Genomic DNA, 26,240 nt, shown 5'->3' with positions numbered 1-26,240 from the left:
CTGGGTTTAAAAAAAAAAGGGGGGGTCAGGGACTTCAGGGCTGAGACAATATATAAAACGGCAACCATACACTTTTGGGCGGCAAGGTGGACCGGTGGTTAGCACAGTTGCCTCAAGTGTGAGAACCCCAGGCTGTTCCCGGTTCTTGATGTGGGGAATTTACATGTTCTCCCTATGTTTGCGAGGGGTTTCTTCCCGCCATCAAAAAGACATGCATGTTAGGGTTAATGCCCCTGTCCGTTCCCCCTGAGCAAGGCAGTAGGAAAAAGAACTGGAGTTGGTCCCCGGGCGCTGCACCACAGCTGCCCATTATAACCTGTACGACAAAATAAAGTGACTTTCTTTCACCAAGACTAAATTTAGCGATACAAACATGAAACGAGTCTACGTTATTTGTTCTGGGAGGTCTAGTTTTACACCACCTACAAATCAATCAATCAGATTTTATTTGTATTGACGCAATGTTGATAGGGCAGTAGCGTGACATAATTTTCGTAATCGGTTTACATACGTTGGCGAAGAACATCCGACTGCCTATGATACTTTGGGGGGGGGGCTTTTATACGCACATTTAGTAATGAATCGACAATTAAAACATCCACAACTCATGTAAGAGGAAGCGCCCGACATAACTTCCTGTTCAGCCGACAAGAGTTTTCATGTCCCCGATGACGTAATCACGTTGGACTTCTCGCGACAGTTCCCTACCACCATCCAACATGGCGACGTAGAGACGTTGTTGTTGTTCCACAGCCTGTACAAGCCTTGCAGTTCTTAGTTTACTGTCAGAACCACCCGAAACTAAGTGGAACGCGTGCCCTCGGGTATGAGAGAAACATTTCGAGATCATGCTGAGATCCACCGGTTTCTTCCGAGGGATTGACTGTCCATTTTACAGCGAATACTGCGAAGGCAAAGGCGACAAAAATGGGTGCAACAGACCATACTGTCACTTCAGACACAGCCAACAGAGACGTGCGTCCTATGAAGCAGCAGGCGATGTTCGAAAGGAGAGAAAATGTCACTCCAAGCAAAGTGGTACTTTTGTGTTTTCATCCGGATTTTGTCTGTCGTCCGGTTGAGCTAATGATGGCGTATTTGGAGCGGAGTTTGTGTAACCAGGTCTCGTTTTCTGAGAAATGTCAGCAGGCACTGCCATCACGTAGTGTAGTGGTTTCCTGTTTACTGCATTATACGAGGTGTAAATGTTGCGCCATTGTGTTGTTAATCGCATAGTTTAGCCCAGTTTGCATAACAATATGTACTAAAGTTCTGCCAGTTAGCTCGGTCACCGGAAATATTTACCATTATAACCCAAGTCTACGTAATTTTTTTCTGCGATGTCTTCTTTAGTTTTAGTTTAGTTATGTTTTTTGTTACCATTATCCTTTTACAAAATTGGTATAGTCTACTTCATTTGTGCTGGGATGTAATTAGTGTCTTGTAAGCATTGTCGTGTGTCTCTGCAGAGCAAGGCTATGATCCATACAACCCAGAGGTTGTAAGACCTGAGGAGCAGCAGAATGGAGAGCAGTCTGCCTCAGGTGATATCATTGGTGCTCTGGAGCTGGTCAACCGTGCCATCGAGGAGGTTCGTAGTGAGGTGGAGCGGGAGAAGCGGAAGCTTTCACAGATTGGGGATGAAGAATATGACCCTAGCTCCATCACCAGTTCTGCTGTGGATGTTATTAAAAGACCGAATCCAGTGGCAGCAACTTCCCAGTTGGTTTATGATCCTGGGAATTATCAGATGACACCGACAGAATATAATCCCACTCCTTGCTGCAGCAAGTACACGCTGGATTCAGACATCCAGGGGAACCATGCTAATTCAATGGAATATGTCCCCACTTCTATAAAAAAACCTGCACCTAGGACTCATACACCCCATCTCACCTTCCCTCCTTCCAGCCCTTATTCTAATAACTCCTCTAAGTGTAAATACAGCCTAGACAATTGTAAACCATCTACTGATATGGAATATGACCCCCTCTCCAACTACTCAGCCCGAATTACTGGAAAGCACAAGAGGGAACAGAGTACACAGGCTGCAAAGATGGAGAGCAGCAAAATGCATAAATTAACTGGAACGGGGAGATCATCAACAGATGAGGAATATGTACCAATGGTGAAAAAGCCACGGCAACAGGTTGTAGACACGCAAAAGTATTACACTATTTCTGACTCTGATGAAGAGAGCTCTGGAACACAATATAGACCCACATCACTTAGTTCCCTCCAACAGAGAAAAGGCAATAGCAGGTCAACTGATGATGCTGTCGGGACAGGGAAAAAAGAGAGGGAAGAGGGGACACTGAGTGCTCTGACACACAGGAGTAAAGAAGAGTCTAGGGAGCAGGCAGAGGTGATGAGGGACCTGGACAGTCGGGAACTCGGTCGGCAAAAAGACCTAGATAAGAAAGTAGCCTCTAGATCCAGTCAAGGAAAGAATGGCAAGTCTGAGAAGGTGCATAAAGTTGAGAAGGGAGTGGACAGAGGATCTAGTGTTAAAGGTGGCAGTTGTACCAACAGCAGCAGTAAGGACAAACAACTGACAAAGAAATCAAGCCATGACTCTGAAAAGAATGACTGCAAGAGTGAGGGAAAATTAGATGACAGGAAAAGCAAGGTCAAGGAAAAATCAGCGGATAAAGTGCTGAGGGAGCATGGAGAAGAGAAGAGAAGTGACAGGAAAATCAAAACTGTGGAAAAGTTAAAAAGTGAGTCAAATAAACGAGAGAAAGATGGCCAAAATGGAAAAGGGGAAAGCAAGAAATCCAAGATGTTGAACAAAGAAAAGGAGCATGGTCGGCACAAGGACCAACACAGAAATGGTAAACTTGATACCATTAGAAGAGAGAAGGACATAAAGAAAAGCAGTTTTACTGGCAGTAGCAGCTATAATAAAGGTAGTTCTGTGAGCAGTAAAGACAGGGTGAAGAAGCACAGCAGCTCATCAGGAGAGAAAGGAACAGTGAAGGACAAACGGCGAACGCCGAGTCTGAGCCATGCCGACCTATTTGGGGATGAGAGCCCAGAGGAGGTTGACGCGCTAGAGGGTGAGGTTGGTGATGATGATAATGAAGCCGAGAAGGTGCTTGTTAGGAAAGTGGCTGATGCTTTACAGAGACGAAGACAGTATAAGAGGATAACCTCAGTGCTAACACAGTCCTCTTCCGAAGACGAAGGGGGCTGGGGTGTTGGGGACGGTAGGACAGATCACGACGAGGCAGATGGTGGCGTGGACCTGTCCATTCTCCAGGCGGATGTGGACTTTGACTCAGACCCCATGGAAGAGTGTTTACGAATCTTCAATGAATCCAGGGATGTTAAGAAGGAAGACAAGGGAAGGCAAGCTAAACAGGTATCGCTACATTACCAATTTTTTTCAGGACATCTGTCATAAAATCTAATCCGTGTCACTGTGATATAGCACTCTATTTTAGCTACTTTATATATTTTGTTTCATCCCCTTAATATATTACAGTTTGCCAGTTTGATCAGCTGCCTTCTCATTAAGGGGCATTGTTTGAAATGCCAGTTTTTAGGAGGTGAATTAATATTGATGCATATTGCTTTTAAGCCCTCCAGAGATTCAGAGGAGGAGGAAAGCACTGAGCACACTTTAACCACTCTCTACCCTGGCCAGAAGAAGAGAGTCTCCCATTTTGCTGCCAAAGGAAATGTGAGTTTGCCAGCTTGACTTAATTCTATTCTAGCATCATTTAAAGATGTAGCCATAGCAGAAATCACCAAAATTATATCTATCCAGTATCATGTTTTTTTTGTATAACCCAAAATCACAAGATAGTTGGTTCCAATCACCTGTTGGAATAATAAAAAAAAAAAATCACCGGGCAGAAAACCTTTAAAGTTTGAATAGTCAAAAAATATTATTTACTCAGCATGCTAGTTTTGGGGTGCTTTCAACAACTTTTCCTTACACGTGTCACATACATTTGTAAAATAGGTAGTCAATTAATTGATTAGTTCCCTGTGTTTTCAAGATTATACTTTCTCCATAGAGGTAGAAATGACTGTGTAAACACAGAAGCCTCTCTTAAATAAACGTCTCCATTTTGACAGACTGATGCAAATAGCAAGATGGTGGTACGGCCGTACAGGAGACCCACAGCCCAGGAGATCTGCTACCAACGTATGCAGATAGCCCAGCAGCAGGCCGCCCAGCTTGCTGCTGCAGTCAAGACGGCCTCTGCCTCCCCGAGCTCCAGCCCGGGCTTTTCTGGAGAGAGGAAGAGAATAGCACACCGTCCCAGCCCACTGGCATCATCCACTTCCAAGTCTGGTATTAATGCGTCTGTATTCTACTGTATGCGTCATACAAACGAGTTTAAACATTTTATTGTTATGGACACATCATTTTCATTTCTAATTAAACTTTCTCTTTAAGTTCCTCCCCTTTTATTTCCTGTTTGTGTGTGTGTTGTCCTACTAACAGTATTCTAAGCTGCTCATCTTTTCCGTGGGTTTTCAATCAATCTTTCACAACATTAAAATCTACTTTATAAGACTAAAGATAGAACTATATGTGTGTGACTTGACCACGCAGATGCCAAGCCCACTGCTAGCCGAGTGTTACTCCCCAGCAAAACTCTCACAGCCCATCTGTCTGTCAAGGCCCAGACCTCAGCTGGTATCATGTCCAAGACCTCCACCACACTCATACAAAAGAGGATTGCCCACACTCCTACCATGAAGGTAGGTAACATCCCACCTTTTCATAGACATGCAAACAAAACTCTGGCTTTATCAGTTAATGCTAGTTATTCCCAGGGCTCAGTTGGTTACAAAGGGTGATCGGGCTTTTGCTGTTAGAGCCCCCACACTGTGGAACTCTCTTCCTGTTGAGCTAAGACGAACTAAGTCTCTAGCTTCTTTTAAATCTCGTCTCAAAACTTTTCTTCTTATGGAAGCTTTTACAAATATTTGATATTTATTTTTGATTTTACTGTTTTTATTTTTACTGTCATTTGATCTTACTCTTATTCTTGTCTGGTTTTGTCTTTTTTTTGTGAAGCACTTTGTAACATTGTTCTAGAAAAGTGCTATATAAGTAAAATTATTATTATTATTATTATTATTATTAACATGATATTGAAATTTATCAAGTTGTCATTTACAAATTTTTAAGATTTCAGGCTCATTCTCATTGTCTGATTTGTCCATTTCTCTCCTGGAAATTCTCATTTCCCTTCTTATTACCTCCCCCTTCATGATCTTTTGTGGCTTTTGTGCACTTATCAGCATACCCTTAATGATAAAGGTATGCAGATAAATAGCACAGGTAATAACCAGCAGAGGTTCACTCATTATTCCAAACCGAGGGTTATTGGTTTTGTCGTTGTCTTTCTTGTAACGTCTTTATGGGAAAAAAGCTGCAAAAAACAGTTTGCTGAATGCCGTTGATGCCGCACAGTAAAGATTCTCTCTTTGTCTTTTTCTTCCGCTCTCTCGCGGTCTGTTTCCCCTGACAGAGTACTTCGATGAAACGCCCAGTCATCCCTACTGAATTTGGGGCCAAGGTGCCCACCAACATTCGCCAGCGCTACCTCAACAACTTCATAGATGAATGTGTCAAATTCTGCCCTTCGGAGGAAGCTGCCTTTAAGATGGTATGTGTGGAGGAAAAAAGACTTGGCAGCAGCTGTTGCCTAACCTCTGCTAGCTGTTCAAGGAACAAGGCATCTTTTTATTTGTCTTAACACAATGAAGTAGATTTTAAATGCAAATTATGTTATAATTTGGATGAGGTTTGAATTTGGTTTGCTGTTCATGATTGTAGCATGCAAGTGTAACATTGATATTTACGTTACGGGCATTTAGCAGATTTATCAGGGGGAGTAAGTGTTGTAGTAGAATAATTTGGGGTTGCAAAAGTTACATTGCTGTGACTATTATTTTACAGGCCCTGGATGAGGAGAAGATGGTATATGAGCGCAGTAGTAGTAAAAACATCTACCTCAATGTGGCCGTCAACACCTTGAAGAAGCTCCGCAGCAAAATCGGCTGTTCTTCTTTGCCTTCCACCAGTATGTCACGTCATAATCAGACAAAAAAAAAATCAATTGCTTATATTTGATGCTCAGCTAACATACACCAACATTTAACATGTGACTGTTGTGATGGTTGTGATATATCCATACGTGGTGTATTCCATTACATATGTTGCTGTATATATGAGAGGGAGTTGTGCAGAACAAAGCTGTAATGGTATGTTCGGTCCAGTGCTAAGTAAGTGATAATCCACGACCAGGTGTGCATTAAAGGATTTTAATGCACACCTTGTCATGGATTATCCAGTTTATACTTCACCAAAGAATTAAAATAAAAACATTCGCACATTTTTTGTTAAACGTTTTTGAGCCATATATTTGCATTATATGATTAATGCACACACTCCAGCCAATCAGAAACAAGTACTGTCTGTGACCATGGTATAAAAATACATAATATATTTTTTATATTCTATATAATATTTGATTTTTACATGTTCCTTAACAGACAGACAAGCCCCAGGATTAGCTAACAGAAGAGCCCAGTCCCATGAGGAAGTTCTGGGGGGTCGTTTGGCTGCCACCACCAGCTTTACCATCAACAGGATGGGCAAACAGCAGGAGGAGAAACTTACTGGTGAGGAGGACAGAGGAATGAAGACGGAGATATCAAGTTCACAGTAATCCATAGAGCCTACAGCATGCCTCAGCCGTAGTCCTAATAGTCCTCTCCTCATTTCAGGATTTCATATATTTTGTGACCATTAGTTTATCACAGAAAATAGAATCAGTTCATCTGGACACAACGTTTATTGAGAGAGAACATTTCATCACTCATCTAAGTGACCTCTTCAGTCTCAATTTACCACAGGTATTCCCACCCTTATAAACAATACAGTGGCTAATGACTGAAAACGATCGATTTCATACGCAAATTGCCGTGACCATTAACTAGAGTTTCAGTGGCAGTGTGTACTATTCACAGAGGATTTGGGAATGATTGCAATCACAGAGGGAGACAGATGTACTCTGGGCGATGTACTTTGGGCATCTTCCAGGCTTGTCAAAGCCAGGAAGATAAACTGTGCACCAGCTGATCAAAGATAGAAGGACAACAGCTGCCTAAGTGTAAACTAGTGGTGATTTTGTATGTGGTGGGAGTGGGAAAAGTTGAAACGCATATTTTCCAAACACTGCGTCTCAGCTGCTTTCAAACCCCAAAACACGTTGTGCCAGAAATTGGTCCACCCCAACGATCAGGTCCCCCGGCACAAACGGAGCAATATAGTGTACGCTGTTAAGTGACAGGAGGATTGCCATGACTTATACATTGGGGAAACTAAACAGACGCTGGCCAAGAGAATGGCACAACACAGAAGAGCTAACACATCAGGCCAGGACTCCGCAGTCTACACCCATCTACAGGCCAGTGGCCACTCAAGGATGAGGATGTGCACATCCTTAATAGGAAGGAACTCTGGCTTGAATGGGGAGTCAAAGAGGCCATCTAGTGTATGTGAAGAGGGAACGACCATCCCTGAACCAAGGGGGGGGGGGTAAGAGTACATCTGTCGCCATCTTACAATGCTGTGATTGCAACCAATCCTAAATCCTCTGTGAATAGTACACATTGCCATTGAAACAATAGTTAATGGTCATGGCAATTTGCATATGAAACCGATCGTTGTTTTTGGTTGTTAGGCCACTATATTGTTTATAAGGGTGGTGATACCTGCAGTCAGTTTAGACTGAAGAAGTTACTTAGATGAATTGTTTCTCTCAATAAACGTGTCCGAATGAACTGATTCAACTTTCTGTGACTTTCTTACCTGGATTATTGAGCATGGATAAAGACTGTTACTTTACTTTTGCCATTTAATTTTGTTTATTTCCTTTATTCCTGGCATTCTGGTTCTCCTTCATTGTGCCCTGTTCCTCTTGTGCTGGCTTCATCACATTGCTTATACAGATTTTATAAATTCAGCAAGAGACAATTGCAGAGGATTTTTTTTGCAAGGAAGTTCTCTGTCTTGTTCAGCCTGTTGTCCATTTCCCATACTTCATGAGGAGGATAGCTTTCCCAGCAACAGTTAGGCCATTCATACTTGTAAAATTATTGTTGGTCTCATTTACAATGAACTTGCCCCCATGACCTGAAGTCAGTTTGACCATGTCCACAATACTGGACTGGTTCATTCTCACCTAACATTGACAGTGCATGAATTGACTATGCGAATCTGAAAGGGCAGCCAGGTGGCACACTAGTTTGAGAAACTGTCACATAACAGGCATTTCAGAGGTTTGATTCCCTATAGAAAGTTACTTTAGCAAGGTTTTTCATTCCAGGCTGATTGAACAGTTAGCTTGGAACTGCCTGTTGCCAACAGTACATGACTTGACATTAGAAAGTGTGGTTCAATCTACTTGTCTGGGTGAACAAGGATGAAAACATCTCCCACCATCTCAGTTCCCTGCTCGTGTTTTTGTCACCCTAGATCATTTGTATACAGTACGTGTTTTGAATGCATTCATTTCAAGGGAACATTTGACTGATTGGTTGATGTCTCTGAAGGGGCCGCACTGTACAGGAAGCTGAAAGCGTACCTGTTGACAGAGGAGCAGCTCCAGGAGCATGGCTATCCCAGAGTGAGCCCAGAGTCTGCCGGCAGGGCTGTGATCCACAACCTCCCAGAGAAAAAAAGCATCACAGATTGTGAGTTATTAAATGACAAAGATCTAGCCTATTTATGAAAATTTTATTTCTAAGCCCCGGTCCACACAAGATTCGCTTTATTTTTTTATTTTTTTAAGTTGTGCATCTCTCGCATCAGAAAGATTCGTTTAAGCTAATGTTGACAACCCTGTAATGTGTTCTTAGCATTCACAAAGGTATGCTGTCGATGCGGGGCAGAGTACAAGATCAATGTCAGTGGCGACTGTGTGCGCAAGGAGGAATGTAACCATCACTGGGGACGCTTACGCAGACATAAAGGTGAGGTTTTGCATAATATTTTTTATCATTGTCAGTGGATCGTTTGAGCAGAATAAAAATGCAAAACCTATATCGGACTTCATCTTGGTTTTGCTTACTCCCTCTTTATTAACATCCCTCATTTTATGTCATCCTTTTTCATTTTCTTTCCTTTTAGCGGCTGGAGGTTGGGAGACCAGCTACAGCTGCTGCTCCGGGGCAGTAGGTTCTCCAGGCTGCCAGGTTGCCAAGGTAAAAACTCCAAGACAGTCCTTGGTACATTGAAATGATATGACAGCCAAGGTGCTTGGTACCATAGCATTTTCTCAGAAGGTCATTAACATTCTGTTTTGAGGCAACAGTGAAAAGGTTGACAGTGATGCCTTTCCCGAAGCAACAGCTGAAATACTTAGTCTTTTTCTTTTTTTGCTCAGCGTTTGTCTTCAGCTTATCCACTTTTTTTTAAGACAAGTCAGCATAATTTATTTTGTTTTTTTCCAAAAATGTGGCTTCCTAATATAGGCTTCTTTATAGCAGAGTAGTGTAGAACATAGTAAGTGTGGTATACAGGATTTATACCACTGCTCATCTGTTTCACTGATCACATCGCTGGACTCTGATTTTAACTTCTCGTATTACTTCAGCAACATGTTCAGGATGGACGTAAAGAGTCAATTGATGGCTATGTGATGACCTTCAGTAAGTCTCTACCACCAGATGGCAATGGAGGCGTATACGCCCTGGACTGTGAGATGGTGAGTCACAAGAGACTTTCCCATTAAAATCACTCTTAAGTAGATGCAAATTGAGCCCCGAACAATCATTCTAGAAAATCTCCTTAATTGTCGATTTGATTTTAATCCAGAATGGTGTCTGTGAATGTTCTCCTTCATCCAGGTCATGGTTATCCAAAGGAATTGAACTGAGTGCAACTGGACTTGGTATAGTATATCCATGAAGACGTTTCGCCTCTCATCCAAGAGGCTTCATCAGTTCGTGCCTTTCTGACTAGACCAAGCTAGTCTGACTGGCTGGTGATGAAACTCAGATATTTATCCTATTTGGAGTCGTTATCAGAGCTAACGATGTCCATGGCTCTTTGTGTTCCGATGTGTAGCAACGCCCATCGTTATCAGGGGTATTGATATACGTGGCTGTTTTTTGTTTTCCAATGTTTAGCAACGCCCATTGTTATCAGAGCTATTGATATGCGTGGCTCTTTGTGATTCGATGTTAAGCAGCAACGGTCGTTTGGGGTGTTAGTTAGTGTTAGTCTCCTGAGTAGAGATGAAAGGACGACATTGTAAGTGGGAGATAGGTGGTGTCGCAGACCTCCTCTGTTGACCTTTGAGACTCAAGAAGCTTAGCCTCCAAGAACAACAGTCGGTCACTAACGGCTCCAACGACTCATGACCACTGAGTGGAGCACTAACGAAGTTGAAACTAACACCTCCAACAACCGTCGCTGCTTAACATCGGATCACAAAGAGCCACGCATATCAATAGCTCTGATAACGATGGGCATTGCTAAACATCGGAAAACAAAAAACAGCCACGTATATCAATACCTCTGATAACGACGGGCGTTACTACACATCGGAACACAAAGAGCCATGGACATCGTTAGCTCTGATAACGACTCCAAAGAGGATAAATATCTGAGTTTTATCACCAGCCAGTCAGACTAGCTTGGTATAGTCAGAAAGGCACGAACTGATGAAGCCTCTTGGATGAGAGGCGAAACGTCTTCACGGATATATACCAAGTCCAGTTGCACTCAATTCAATTCCTTTGGATAACCATGACCTGGATGAATGAGAACATTCACAGACATGTTGCAGAACAATTTGGGTCTGACACCCTTAAAATGGTGAGGGAATATGAAAGGATGGCTCGGAAGATTGTAGACTACAGAAACCACTTGCAATTCAATCTGAGATGCAGACAACACAGGCTCATACCCACTAGCCTGCGCCTGTGTACCACAATGAAAGGACATAGAGCAGACAGAATCATAGAGAAGGCACAGAATCAACTCCTGAATGAAAGTGTGAGACAGGTCCATTTCACTATTGAAGGGCTGAAGGAGAAATCTGACCAACTACTCCAGTAAATAACATCCCACTTGCCTGGTGCAGTCTTTGAGAGGATCACTGATTTCACCAAGAAAGCCCAACTATCTCAACACCACAAGACCAAAGAAAGGCAGACAAGGAAGTTTCAAAACTTACAGTGACGAACCAACAACACTAGCCAAGCAGATATACTTACCTGGAGACAAAAGACAGACCATCCCACACAAAACGGAACGCAGAACAGATGGATCAAGAATCTGTCAGACAAGGTACTTACCCAATCAGAGAAGGAGGTCTTAGCCAAAGGACTTAACTTCGCCATGACACCCAAACAACTACCTATAGTTGACCTCATCACATGCACACAATCAGATATAAGGAAAAACAATCTAACGGAAACCGAGGTGGAACAGCTTAGGTTAAAGGTATCGGCAGCTCTGTCCAATGTGAAACTCCCTCCTTCCAACCTAACCATGGAGGAAAAGAAAGCCGTGACCGCCCTGAGCATGGATGAAAACATCACTATCCTTCCAGCAGATAAGGGGAGATGCACGATTATCCTCAACACAACAGACTACCACGCCAAGATCACGTCATTACTCAGCAACACCGACACCTATGAACCTCTGAGACGCGATCCAACTAGTGGTTACAAAAGGAGAATAATAGAATACCTACAGAAACTACAGAAAGGAGGAACCATTGACCGGATACAATACCACCGTCTCTACCCACAAGATAACATTCCATGCATATATGGACTCCCTAAGATCCATAAAGATGGAACCTCCCTCAGGCCCATCGTCAGCAGCATAAACTCGGTCACGTACAACATTGCCAAACATATAGCCAACATCTTGACCCCTTTAGTGGGCGAAACACCTCACCATATCCAAAACTCCATTGACTTTGTGAACAAGGTCCAAGGCGTAAAACTGGAACCGAATGAAACCATGGTATCCTACGACGTGACCTCATTATTCACCTGCATCCCAACCATGGAGGCTTTGGAAACTGTGAGGCAATGTTTGCTACGGGACGACACCCTCCACGATAGGACCAACCTCAGCCCAGACCAGATTTGCCAACTACTGGACCTTTGCCTGACACTACATATTTTCAATTCAGGGGCCAGTTTTACAGACAGAAACACGGCTGTGCAATGGGCTCACCAGTATCTCCCATTGTGGCCAACTTATAGTATATGGAAGAGGTAGAACACAGGGCCCTGAACTCCTTCAGAGGAACACCTCTGAGCCACTGGTTCAGATATGTGGACGACACATGGGTCAAAATCCAAACACAAGCGGTGCAAGCGTTTACCAAACACATCAACTCAGTGGACAAGAACATTAAGTCCACAAGGGAAGATGTAAAGAACAACAGTTTGCCCTTCTTGGACTGTGACGTCCATATTGGGGAAGACAGGAGCCTCCACATTGGGGTTTACAGGAAACCTACACACACAGAGCAATATCTACTTTTCGACTCACACCACCCTCTGGAACACAAACTGAGCATCATCAGAACTGTGCAACACAGAACTGACAATGTGCCCAGCAGCACTCCGGCCCAATGGGAAGAACACAAACACCTGAAGGGAGCTTTAAAAACCTGCGGCTACCCCAGTTGGACCTTTGTGAAAACTGCAACACGTTCCAAAAAGACCAACCGGGTGAGCGATGCGGAGAAGAGGAACAGAAGGAATAACATAGTCATCCCGTATGTTTCTCGGGTCTCCGAGAAACTCGGGAGAATTTTTAACAAACACCGCATCCCGGTGTTTGTTACTTCAAACCCAGCAACACACCCCGACAAAGACTGGTTCATCCCAAAGACCGTGTACCACACACCCAAAAAAGCAATCTGGTGTATGCTGTACAATGCAATGAGGATTGCACTGACCTATACATAGGAGAAACCCAACAACCACTACACAAACGGATGGCCCAACACAGAAGGCCAAACTCCTCAGGACAAGACTCAGCAGTCTATCTACACCTAAAGGAGAAGACACACTCCTTCGAGGACAGCAGCGTACACATTTTGGACAGGGAAGATAGATGGTTTGAAAGAGGGGTGAAGGAAGCCATCTATGCGAAACTGGAAAAACCATCCCTCAACAGAGAAGGAGGTCTGTGACACCACCTATGTCCCCCTTACAATGCTGTCCTTTAATCTCTACCCAGGAGACTCGAGAAGCTTAGCCTCCAAGAACAACAGTCGATCACTAACGGCTCCAACGACTCATGACCACTGAATGGAGCACTAACAAAGTCAAAACTAACACCCCCAACGACCGTCGCTGCTTAACATCGGATCACAAAGAGCCACGCATATCAATAGCGCTGATAACGACGGGCGTTGCTGAACATCGGAAAACAAAAAACAGCCACGCATATCAATACCTCTGATAACGACGGGTGTTGCTACACATCGGAACACAAAGAGCCATGGAAATCTTTAGCTCTGATAACGTCTTCAAAGAGGATAAATATCTTGAGTTTCATCACCAGCCAGTCAGACTAGCTTGGTCTAGTCAGAAAGGCACGAACTGATGAAGCCTCTTGGATGAGAGGCGAAACGTCTTCACGGATATATACCAAGTCCAGTTGCACTCAATGCAGTTCCTTTGGATAATCCAGAATGGTGCAATACCATGTGTAGTTGTGGTGGAGAAAGTGAGAGCGATTAATAGCTCCCTCAGTACATGATATTATTATGCTAACTAGTACATGAAATAATAATGAAATGGAATTTCACTTTGGAATGATCACCTCAAGGACCCCTGTTGGCTCACAAGCCCCTATTTGAATACTGCTGAATAATGACAAATAAGGACTTGCTCCGTTCACTACACATCGTTGTACTGCTATGTGTCATGAGTCCAGCCTCTGTTTTGGTCCCACCTCCCCTCAAATTCACTACAACATTCTTTCTTTTTTCACCTCATTTAAAACAGTGCTACACTAAGCTGGGCCTGGAGCTGACCAGGGTGACTGTCATCAACTCTGACCTGAAAGTCATTTATGACACGTTTGTCAAACCTTACAGCAAAGTGGTTGACTACAACACACGGTGAGAGTTATGCAACTTGATCCCAATGTCCTTGTGCTAGAAGCGCAGTTTAAAACACACACACACAAACAGAAGCATTCTGATGGTATAGCAGGTGTCAGTAGATTCGATGTATGTTCAAATCTAGTTAAAAAAATGTGTTGCCTGTTGCTGTCTCTTTCCCTTTCTTCATTTAATTCTACACATTTATACCATCCACTAAGGTTGGAATTCCATAAAAATTATCTTTGAAACAAAAACATAAACTCCCAATTTTCTAAAATCTGCATATCGTGTATCAACTTATATAGGTTTTCAGGGGTGACGAAGGAGGATCTGGAGAGCACCACCATCACCCTGAGAGATGTTCAGGCAGTGTTGCTTAATATGTTCAGCGCAGAGTCTATCCTTGTAGGACACAGTCTGGAGAGTGACCTCTTGGCTCTAAAGGTACTACTTACACATTGTGGCTCTTAGTTCAGGCTTCATTTACCCCTAAAGAGTTGATTATTTGTAGATTGGGGATGAAGCTTTCAAGGAATTCTCTACAATTTTCTTGTATATGCCAACTGCTCTTCCTCCTCTCTCCAGCCTTTATTACGCCCATAAAGTGCCAGTTGAATGTATACCTTTATGTAATAAACAGCAGTGCAGTTTTTTTTTTCCTCCTCAGTTCAGTTATTTTCACTTAAAGGTGCAGTTGGTAACTTTTTTTGTGTTTTATTGGGTAAAAATGCCATAATACCCTTTTAGCTATCAGTAATATAAGTGGTCTGAGAATAAATCGGGATCTCAGTGTTATCCCCTGCCTCTGTATTCAGGAATCGGAAAATGCTACTGCTCCCGTGAGCTTTGACCAATCAGGGCCTCTCTCTGGCCTCTCCACCCTGATAGGTTGAGGGGCTGTCCCTACTTCTTGTCAGTCATGTTGCTGTCTGAGTTTCCTGAGTGTTCGCAAGAAATCCATAACAATGGCGGACAACGAAGCTCAGGCAGAGTTGGAATTGACTCCTAGTAAATTTCCAATTCCTCCGTTGCCAGCAACTTCAAGCAACAAAAAAAAGTTACAAAAAAATACCGTTCTTGTAAAAAAAAAAAAACATTTCTACCGAACTACTACCGTTAAAAATGAACTCACATGAATGAGCCTGAGATTTGTTTGGGGGAAGGGCTACCTGAGGAAGGGTGGGGATTGAGAAGGAGCAGGAGGGGAGGGAGTGTTGGTGTTTGTGTTCAAAATCCCTCGAAATCTCTCTCTCTTGTTCTTTTCTCCAGAGTTACCAACTGCAGCTTTAAAGGTTCACAAAGTGTACTTATCTGTACTTTTCTGGAGGTAACATCCTACTTCATAATGGATTCTTTGTTCCCTACCATGAATTTAACTTTTTGAAATCAGACTGGACTATATTTTTCTCTGCAAAGAGCTGTAACAATGATAAATCAGCAGTGTCCTCCAGCTCTACCTTTTTTTATAGCTCACTAAATTCAAGTTCGGTTTACTTGTATAGCCCAAATTACAAGGTAGTCCAGAAGAGCTTTACAATCGGTACAACACACAACAATATACGACTTACGACACCCTCTGTCCTTGGACCCTACAGTTAGTAGGTCTTCTCAAATCAGAGTAGCCTCACCCAAAAGCAAGCTTTTTTTCTTTTTCTTTTTTTTAAATCTTTCCTACAAGCATATTTTAAGTCATTTTTTCCCTCAACGCTTCACCTCAGAATCTAATCAAGTGTAATATGCTGAGGAGAGACAATACCATTATACTCCGGTGCATTTAAACATTTCTAATAGTAATTTTGTATCCCTAAAATTTGTGTGAAAACTACGCACTCATATCAAAGAGGGTTGAATCAGTTCATCTGGATGCAACGTTTATTGACAGATATGTTTCATCACTTATCTAAGTGACCTCTTCAGTCCCCACTCATAGACACATTGTTGAACATCTCATCTCATCTCATCTCATCTCATCATCAGCCGCTTCTCTGGGGTCAGGTCACGGTTGCAGCAAGCTAAGTAGGGCACTCCAGACGTCCCTCTCCCTAGCAATGCCCCCCAGCTCCTTCTGGGGGATCCCAAGGCGTTCCCAGGCCAGATTGGACATGTAGTCCGAGTTCTGGGTCTACCCCGGGGTCTCCTCCCAGTTGGCCGTGCCAGGTAAACCTCCAAAGGAAGACACCCAGGAGGCATCCTAATCAGATGCCCGAACCACCTCAATTGGCTCCTTTCGACACAAAGGAGCAGCGGCTCTACTCCGCGCTATCTCCGGATGTCTGAGCTCCTCACCCTATCTCTAAGGCTGAGCCCAGACACCCTACAGAGGAAACTCATTTCAGCCGCTTGTGTCTGTACCCTTTCGATTACTACCCAAAGCTCATGACCATAGGTGAGGGTTGGAACGAAGATTGACTGGTAAAATTGAGAGCTTTGCCTTCCCGCTCAGCTCCCTTTTCATCACAATGGTCTGGTATTGCAACATCCGCATTACTGCTGATGCTGCACCAATCTGCCTGTCAATCTCCCACTCCATCCTACCCTCACTCGTGAACAAGATCCCGAGATACTTGAACTCCTTCACTTGAGGCAACAACTCATCCCCAACCCGGAGGGAACAATCCACTGTTTTCCAGTAGCGAACCATCGCCTCAGACTTGGAGGTGCTGACTCTCATCCCGGCCATTTCACACTCAGCTGCAAACTGCCCCAGTTCGCACTGGAGGTCGCGTTCTGATGAAGCCAACAAAACCACATCATTTGTGAAGAGCAGAGATGCAATTCTAAGGTTCCCAAAATGGACACACTCCTCACCTTGGCTGCGCCTTGAGATCTTGTCCATGACTATCACAAACAGAATCGGAGACAAGGGACAACCTTGGACACAGCTCTCACTTTGTTTATACAAGGACTGGATGGCTTGTAGGCTGCCCTGGGACCCCATACTCCCACAGTACCCCACCCAGGGTACACAGTCATAAGCCTTCTCCAAGTCCACAAAACACATTTAGACTGGCTGATCAAACTCCCATGCCTCCCTCAGCCATTCCGCAAGGGTAAAGAGTTGGTCAGTTATTCCATGGCCAGGACGGAATCCACATTGTTCCTCCTGGATCCGAGGTTCGACAACTGGTCTGAGCCTCCTTTCCAGCACCTTAGAGTATACTTTCCCAGGGAGGCTGAGCAATGTGATGCCCTGATAATTGGAGCACACCCTCCGGTCCCCTTTTTAGATATTGGAACCACCAGCCCAGTTGGCCACTCCACAGGTACTGTCCCTGACCTCCACGTGACACTAAAGAGGCATGTCAGCCAAGACAGTCCAACAATGTCCAGAGCCTTCAGCATCTCAGGGCAAATCTCATCCACACCCGGTGCCTTGCGACCAAGGAGCTTCTTAACAACCTCAGAGACCTCTGCCAGGGATACGGGTGGGGTTTCCCCTGAGTCGTCAGACGCTACATCCTCCACTGACGACATGGTAGCCGGGTTCAGGCGCTCCTCAAAGTGTTCTTTCTACCGCCCGACAACATCCCCAGTCCGGGTCAGCAGTTCCCCTCCCGGCTGAACACAGCCTAAGTCAGGCCCTGCTTCCCCTTCCTGAGTTGCCAGATGGTTTGCCAGAACTTCCTTGAGGCCAACCGAAAGTCCTCCTCCATAGCCTTGACGAACTCCTCCCACACCCAAGTTTTTGCTTCCATGACCACCGAAGCCACAGCCCTTCTGGCCTCCCAGTACCAGTCTGCTGTTTCAGGAGCCCCCTGGGCCAACCAAGCCTGAAAGGCCTCCCTCTTCAGCCCTGACAGCTTCCCTCACCACCGGTGTCCACCAGTGGGTTCTTAGGTTGCCACCTCGACAGGCACCGATGACCTTATGACCACAGCTCCTACCTGTCTCATCTGCAGTAGAGGCTTTGAACACAACCCACTCAGACTCCATGTCCCCAGCCTCCCTCGGGTTACATGAGAACTTCTTCCAGGGGTTGGAGTTGAAGACCTCACGGACAGGGGCCTCCACCAGATGTTCCCAGTTCACCCTCACTACACGTTTGGGTTTGCCAGGTCTGTCCAGCAGCTTTCCCCGCCATCTGATCCAACTCACCACCAGGTGATGCCCAGTTGACAGCTCTGCTCCTCTCTTCACCCGAGTGTCCAAACATATGGCCGCAGATCTGATGATACGACCACAAAGTCTATCATCGATCTTCAGCCTAGGGTGTTTTGGTACCAAGTACCCTTATGAACTACCTTATATTTGGACATGTTGTTTGTTATGGCCAATCCATGACTCGCACATAAGTCCAATAAAAATCCACCACTCGGGTTCTGATTGGGGAGGCCGTTCCTCCCAATCACACCCCTCCAGGTTTCTCCATTATTGCCCACATGAGCGTTGAAAGTCCCCCAGCAGAACTATAGAGTCCCCAGGCAGAACCCTATCTAGGATACCACCCAGAGACTCCAAGAAGGCTGGATACTCCAAACTGCTATTCGGTGCATAAGCACACACAACAGTCAGAGCCTTTCTCCCAGCGACCCGCAGTCATATAGAGGCGACCCTCTCTCATTCTGCTGGGAGAACTCCCAACACGGCGGCGCTCAACCGGGGGCTTGTTGAATAGTTAATTATGTAACTCTTAAACTAACAGTAACATAACGAGGCCATTATTCTTTTTCCTTTTGTAGTTACAAATGTTAAAATGTTACCTCTGTTAGCTATCATCAGGGGTCCAAGCACATAGTGCTGGAACCCTGTTATTATTGATATAACACAGCATAACATAACACAGATATGTATGGTACACACAGTTATAAGAGCTGGAGCATACATAGTGAAATGTACGAGTATGCAACTATAATGTTAAATAAAGTTCACAAACTCGTTCTAATAGGCCCCTACCATCTAAAAGAATAGATGTTTTCTTTGACCTTGTTACAAGGATTAAAGACTAAATTCTGTTTTTGTTAAGGGCTGATAATATTAAAAACCTGGGGTTTAATCAAAGAAAGTTGGAACAGTTCCTTTGGATACAACGTTTATTGACAGAAACGTTTTATCAGTCATCTAAGTGACCTCTTCAGTCTAAACTGACTACAGCTACCCCCCCCACCCTTACAAGTAGTACAGTTGCATAACGACTGAAACAAATTATCAGTTTCATATGAAAATAGTCGTGACCATTAATTGGAGTTACAATGGCCATGTGTACTATTCACAGTGGATTTAGGAATGTTTGCAATCACAGCATTGTAAAATGGTGACAGATGTACTCTTTGGCCCCCAAGGGATGATCGTTCGCTCTTTACATAGATGGCCTCTTTTGCCCCTTTTCCACTACATGGTACCAGCTCAGCTCAACTCGACCCGCAGAGTGTCGTTTTGTAACTGGTCTGGATAGATTTTGGTACCCGCTCCAGTTTTTTTGGAACCTTGACAAAGGTGGTACCAGAAAAGTGGTAACAGTTACTGAAAAAGTCGAGTTGAGTTGAGCGGTACCATGTAGTGGAAAAGGGGCATTTGACTCCCCGTTCAAACCAGTGTTCCTCCCTATCAAGGATGTGCACATCCTCATCCTTGAAAGAGTGGCCACCGGCCTGTAGATGGGTGTAGACTGTAGAGTCCTGGCCTGACGTGTTAGCTCTCCTGTGTTGTGTCATTCTTCTGGCCAGCATCTGTTTGGTTTCCCCGATGTACATGTCATGGCAATCCCCCTGGCACTTAACAGCGTACACTATATTGCTCTGTTTGTGCCAGGGGACCCAATCCTTGGGGTGGACCAACTTCTGGCACAGCTTGTTTTGGAGTTAGAAAGCAACTGAGACACGGTCTTTTGAAAATACGCGTCTCAACTTTTCTGTCGACCTTCTTTGAGGTTCTGAGATTTGATTTTAACCCAAGTGTCATCCACAAATCTGAACCAATGGCTGGGCGTCTTTATGCATGTTCAATAATTCAGGTAAGAAAATCAAAGAAGGTTGAATCAGCTCATCTGGATACAACGTTAATTGACAAATAGGTTTCTTCAACCATGTAACTGACTCTTCAGTCTAAACTGACTGCAGGTATCCCCACCTCTGTAAACAATACAGTTGCATAATGACTGGAACCAATGACCAGTTTCTCCAAAGGAGTTGAATCAAGTGCAACTGGACTTGGTATATATCCGTGAAGATGTTTCGCCTCTCATCCAAGAGGCTTCATCAGTTCGTGCCTTTCTGACTAGACCAAGCTAGTCCGCTATTCACAGACAATGACCAGTTTCATGTGCAAATATGGGTGTGACCATTAACCAGAGTTACAGTGGCCATGTTTTCTATTCACCGAGGATTTGGGAATGTTTGCAGTCACAGCATTGTAAGATGGCGACAGATGTACTCCTGCTTTATTCTGCCCCTTCTCAATGGTCAAACCCCAAAGCACACTGCACCAGAAGTTGGTCCACCCCAAGGATCGGGTCCCCTGGCACAAACAGAGCAATTGTATGTATGTATGCTGTTAAGTGCCAGGATGATTGCCGTGACTTGTACATTGGAGAAACAAAACAGATGCTGTCCAAGAGAATGGCTCAACACAGGAGAGCTAACGTGTCAGGCCAGGACTCTGCAGTCTACACCATCTACAGGCCAGTGGCCACTCTTTCAAGGTATGAGGATGTGCACATCCTTGATAGGGAGGAACACTGGTTTGAACAGGGAGTCAAAGAGGCCATCTATGTGAAGAGGGAACGACCATCCCTGAACCGGTGGGGTGTTACATCTGTTGCCATCTTACAATGCTGTGATTGCAAACATTCCCAAATCCTCTGAATAGTACACATGGCCATTGAAACTCTAGTTAATGGTCATGCCCATATTTGCATTTGAAACTGATCATTGGTTTCTGTCATTATGCAATTGTATTGTTAATAAGGGTGGGGATACCTGCAGTCAGTTTAGACCGAAGAACGTAAACATTGTATCCAGATGAACTGATTCAACCTTCTTTGACAATGGCTGGGTGGTGTTGCTGGATAGCACATGAGAGTCCTCTTTTCCACTTCCTCCATGTACAAGTTGGCCACTCTAAGTGAGACTGGGGGAACCCATAGCACACTCTTGCCTCTGCCTATAGTACTGTCCCCTGTATGAGAAGTACATGGGCTGAAGACACATTCCAGAGCAGACCCAATTGGTCAGTATTAGGGGGGTCCTATTGCTAAGGGTGGGGTCGTTTTTTAATTGCATATGGACTACTTCCACTGCTTCATCAACAGGAACGCACGTGAAGAGATACTTGATTATAAGAGACCATTGCTTCATCCTCCTCCATAATGATGTCCCTCACCTTATCCACAATAGATGCAAGAAATTTAAGAGATGTTATGGGTCACTGAGTTAATCATACAAACAATAGGCCTTAATGGCACATCCTGTTTATGTCTCTTGGGTAAACCATACAGACTAAGTGTAGCTTCCCCTGGGTATAATCTCTGGTACAATATTCTGTCAATAGCATTGTCCTGTTCTAACAGCTTCAGACAATCTATCACCTTTTTCTTGTGACCACTGCTTGGATCTCGTTTCAGGGGCTCATAAGTATTCATGTTGCTAAGTAACGTCATAACTTTGTTGTGATAGTCTCTCTGGTTTAATACAACAGTACATCTGCCTTTGTCTGTCAGAAGGATGATGATGTTATTGTCCTTACTGAGAGTCATGAGAGCATTCCTCTTGTCTCTACTGATGTTGGACAGCGGCACCTTTGCATTGCTGAGGCAGGCTGAAACTTTCGTCCACAGTTGCTCCGCTTCCAGGTCCGCGATGTTGTTTTTACGGATAGCTGATTCCGTGGCTGTGATCAGTTCCACTATCGGGATTTGCCCTAGTGTGACAAGGGTTTAATGCTCTCATTCTGTCTGTCTTCCTTTTTTCTTACTACCAGGTAATCCACAGTGTGGTGGTTGACACCGCTATCGTTTTCCCTCACCGCCTTGGCTTGCCATACAAACGTGCCCTGAGGAATCTCATGGCTGATCACCTGAAACGCATAATTCAAGACAGTGGTGAGAAAAACATACAAAACAGCTGCTATTGTGTTGACTATACTTGGATTTCCATCTGTAACCTTAGCTCCTTTTTTCTAATGTTTTATTAAACACCAATCAGCCAAAACATTAAAACCACTGACAGGTAAGTGAATAAAATTGATTATCTCATTACAATGGCACCTGTCAAGGGGTGGGGTATATTAGGCAGTAAGTGAACAGTCAGTACTTGAAGTTGATGTGTTGGAAGCAGGAAAAATGGGCAAGCATAAAGATCTGAGTGACATTGGCAAGGACCAAATTGTGATGCAACTGGGTCAGAGCATCTCCAAAACAGCAGGTCTTGTGGTTGGTAGCTACCAAAACTGGTCCAAGAGGGGGGCAGCATGGCTCAGGAGGTAGAGTGGGTCGTCTAGTAATTGGAAGATCACTGGTTCAATCCCCAGCTCCTCCAGAGAACATGTCGAAGTGCTCTTGAGCGAGACACTGAACCCTCTAGCTGCTCCAGATGAGCAGGTTGGCGCCTTGTATGGCAGCTTCCGCCATCAGTGTATGAATGTGTGTGAGAATCGGTGAATGTGAGGCATACATTGGAAAGTGCTTTGAAAGGTCAGTAGACTAGAAAAGCGCTATATAAATCCAGTCCAGTCCAAGAAAGCGCAACCAATGAACCGGCGACAGGATCATGGGGTGCCCAAGGCTTATTGATGTGTGTAGGGAGTGAAAGCTAGCCCATTTGGTTTGATCCCACAGAACAGCTTCTGTAGCTCAAGTTGCTGAAAAAGTTAATGCTGGCTGTGATAGACAGGTGCCAGAACACAGAGCATCACAACTTGCTGCATATGGGGCTGCATAGCCGCACACTGGTCAGAGTGCCCATGAATGACCCCTGTCCACCGCCGAAATTGCCTAAAATTGGCACGTTAGCGTCAGTACTGGACCATGGAGCAATGGAAGAAGGTGGCCTGGTCTGATGAATCATGTTTTCTTTTACATCATATGGATGGCCGGGTGCGTGTGTGTTGTTTACCTGTGGAAGAGATGGCACCAGGATGCACTATGGGAAGAAGGCAAGCCACTGGAGCGTGACTGATGCTTTGGGCGATGTTCTGCTGGAAAACCTTGGGTCCTGGCATTCATGTGGATGTCTTTGACATGTACCATTGGTGCCAACCTGCCCTCCATTCAGGACTTATACACCTCCAGACTCAGGAAATGGGCAGGCAACCTCACTGCAGACCCACCCTGGTCACAGCCTGTTTCAACTCCTCCCCTCTGGTAGATGCTACAGAGCACTGTACCCTAAAACAACCAGATATAGAAACAGTTTCTTTCCGTGGGTTGTCATTCAAATGAACACTTAACACTGTCAAATCCAACCATTTTGTATATACTGTACTGCACATTGTACTGTCCAGTACAATTGTATTGTATTGAACTGGTACACTGTGTCATGTCCATCTATCTCAGGCATGTATGTATGTTAAGTAACCTGCTAACATCTATTTCAGCATTTCTGATATATTCTGTGCACCACTGCATTTTATCGCCTCTTATTTCACCTGTACAAATCAATCCTTGTGTATATGTCTTGAGATTGCTGTGTTGTAGTGTTGTTATTCTATGTTAAGTACACTGAGAGACCGGCTCAGGCCTTTGCTGCATGTCCTCCCCTCTCTCTCCCCTGCCTTTCCTGTCTCTCTCTCTACTATCACTATCTAATAAGAAGGCATAAAATGCCATAAAAAAAAAGTACACTGAGAGAGCCACGAAACCGGAGTCAAATTCCATGTAGTGCAAACCAACATGGCCAATAAATATGATTCTGATTTGCTACCTACCTAAACATTGTTGCAGACCAAGTACATCCCTTCAAGGCAACGGTATGCCCTTATGGCAGTGGCCTCAGGTGGTTTTAATGTTTTGGCTGATCAGTGTATGGCCATACAAGCCAATGAAATATGGGTTGCCAGGGTGCATGCACAGAAGGCAGAGATGTATTAAACAGTAGACCAATATGGCACATTTCTGAATTGCTCAGAATTGCCAAGGACTGCTTGAAACTGTTTCACGGTAGAATAATCAGCTGAATAAACATACAGCAGTCTTTAGGGTGGAGGGTAGAGTGTCTTTGCGCTCAGAGCCCTCTGTCTTATTCCACCTTTTCTCGCTGCCCAGCCCACATTCTGCAAACTTTGCCACAACTTTGAGGTGGCCACAAAAATTGCTTTTTTGCTAATGTCTGCCGCTGCAGGCAGAATAGCTCAGGTGTCACTAAAAAACAGAGATGACACAACATACACCTGATAGTCCTCACTTTTTGCAAACACAGAGCTGATCGTTTTAGTGTAAATGGATTGTGATTTACTTGTGTTTTTGTGTTCTTTGCAGTGGAGGGCCATGACTCAAGTGAAGACGCGAGTGCCTGCATGGAGCTGATGATCTGGAGGATTAAGGAGGATGCAAAAATCAAGAGATGACCTTTGACCCCTCCTCTTCACTTTCCTCATTACAACTCTCTGCTTTTATGTGGGCTAACTGTTGCAGAGGGAAAGGCATGAGAGTGGGGCAAGTGGGCTAATAGCCCAGTACTGATGGCAAGAGGGTGAGGTTGGGATAGAGATTAAGGGGCAAAAGATGAGATGGGGGTTGTTCAACCCATTAGTGTTCTTAGGGGGCACCCTAGTAACAGTACATTCAAATTTGTCATGTTGACAAGGTGCTACCCATTCGAAATGAAAGCTATCATCCCCTTCCATTCAGAGCAATAGGGACAGGAATAATCAGTGTTTTTATTTGCGACTTAGACTTTCAGTTTTAATTTGTTAGTAACGGTGTTTATGTGTTGATCTTTGTTTCACTGCTTGAGCAGTAACTTCTAAGGCCTGAGGTCTCATCAAAAATTCATAAATTAAAATCCCTTCTCTACAAATTTCCTTACAATGCTAGGGCATTGTCTGATAAACTATGGCAAATAATACTATTGATGCCAGGCTGATTTCTCAGCCCAACTTGCACTATAGAATTGCCCTTGCCTTATGTAGGGCCAAAGTCTGAGTACCTCATGTGTAATAATGCAAAGACTTCTTTTTTTTTTCTTTTTTTTTTTGCATCTTCTGCCTTTATTGGATAGTGATAGTAGAGAGAGAGACAGGAAAGGCAGGGGAGAGACAGCAGCAAAGGGCCCGGGCCAGATTTCAAACCCAGGCCACTGCAGTAAGAACTCAACCTTATGTGATACGTGCTGTACCAGGTGAGCCACCGGGGTGCCCCATAATGCAAAGACTTTCAACAAATAATGATAATTGACTTCTTGTTTGAGCAAAATTTAGTGCATCGATATCATACAGGTTATTTAACATTACTGCTACCTAAATGCACTTGTCTTTTTCACTTTGCACCTCACTTTGTCATTTTTTTATTTTTTTATTTTAACTGACATCAGGTATATTGTGGTTCATATTTCATAGCAAGGTTATTTTGTTGGCTCTTAAATCTGATTAATCCTATAATACTTGATTAGAAGACCCTGAAGTAGCTTTGGTTTCCCTTTTGTCTCGGCTACTACCTAGTTGGTTAAGTTGAGGGGGTGTATTTACTGCATTTCATAACACAAACAAAACGTTGACTGTATCTACCACTGTCTCGTGTCCTGAGCACTGCATGAAACAAAATTATGGGAATCATAATAGCAGAGATTGGACATATTACTCCACACAAAGGCAAAACTGTTAAGTAGTGTTGAGATACTCTAGTGGAAGTTAGCCCCCATTATTAATTGCACACAACTATCATTTAATATATATTGGTTAACCTGTGTCGTTTTGTTGAAAGTGACATATATGATGACTGAAAAAGATACTTGAGTGCTGTAAATATGCTGTAAGTAAATTCCTTTTCTATTTGTTCATTTTTGGTTTATCTTTTCTATTAAAAAAAATCGGTTATGATTTGACAGTAACTGCGTTGTAATTGCTATTTAAGACCTCCTGTAACGTAAACTTCATGGCAGCTTTTGTTAGCTGATTTACAGTACCAGGTCAGGCCTCTTGCAGTCTGTGTCTGTCCATCCAGCATAGATGTGTCTTTAATGGCAGGTG

The 26,240-nt window shown here is 44.0% G+C and overlaps 1 protein-coding gene across 1 annotated transcript; it reads left to right on the top strand.

Annotated features, from left to right (window-relative positions):
* The first annotated feature begins 810 nt into the window (after positions 1 to 810).
* rexo1 (REX1, RNA exonuclease 1 homolog) lies at positions 811 to 26,079 on the top strand. Its single transcript, XM_056277459.1, has 16 exons — positions 811 to 1,038; positions 1,470 to 3,364; positions 3,584 to 3,685; positions 4,087 to 4,306; positions 4,571 to 4,719; positions 5,496 to 5,633; positions 5,927 to 6,059; positions 6,523 to 6,651; positions 8,587 to 8,727; positions 8,893 to 9,006; positions 9,164 to 9,237; positions 9,630 to 9,740; positions 14,023 to 14,138; positions 14,429 to 14,567; positions 22,038 to 22,158; positions 24,532 to 26,079. The coding sequence occupies exons 1-16, from the start codon at positions 849 to 851 to the stop codon at positions 24,618 to 24,620; spliced, it is 3,861 nt and encodes a 1,286-aa protein (XP_056133434.1). The 5' UTR covers positions 811 to 848; the 3' UTR covers positions 24,621 to 26,079.
* Positions 26,080 to 26,240: the final 161 nt, after the last annotated feature.

The sequence above is a fragment of the Lampris incognitus genome, chromosome 3, assembly GCF_029633865.1.
Source record: "Lampris incognitus isolate fLamInc1 chromosome 3, fLamInc1.hap2, whole genome shotgun sequence".
In the NCBI taxonomy this organism is placed as follows: domain Eukaryota; kingdom Metazoa; phylum Chordata; class Actinopteri; order Lampriformes; family Lampridae; genus Lampris; species Lampris incognitus.
Note: the sequence above shows the minus strand (reverse complement) of the source record. Positions and strands in the feature narration are given on the sequence as shown.

Bases quoted from the DNA above. Each gene is read 5' to 3' on its own strand.
- rexo1 (XM_056277459.1), top strand. From the start codon at position 849: ATGCTGAGATCCACCGGTTTCTTCCGAGGGATTGACTGTCCATTTTAC. The intron at 1,039-1,469 runs GTACTTTTGTGT...GTGTCTCTGCAG, and splicing joins ATGTCACTCCAAGCAAAGTG to AGCAAGGCTATGATCCATAC. The intron at 3,365-3,583 runs GTATCGCTACAT...ATTGCTTTTAAG, and splicing joins AGGGAAGGCAAGCTAAACAG to CCCTCCAGAGATTCAGAGGA.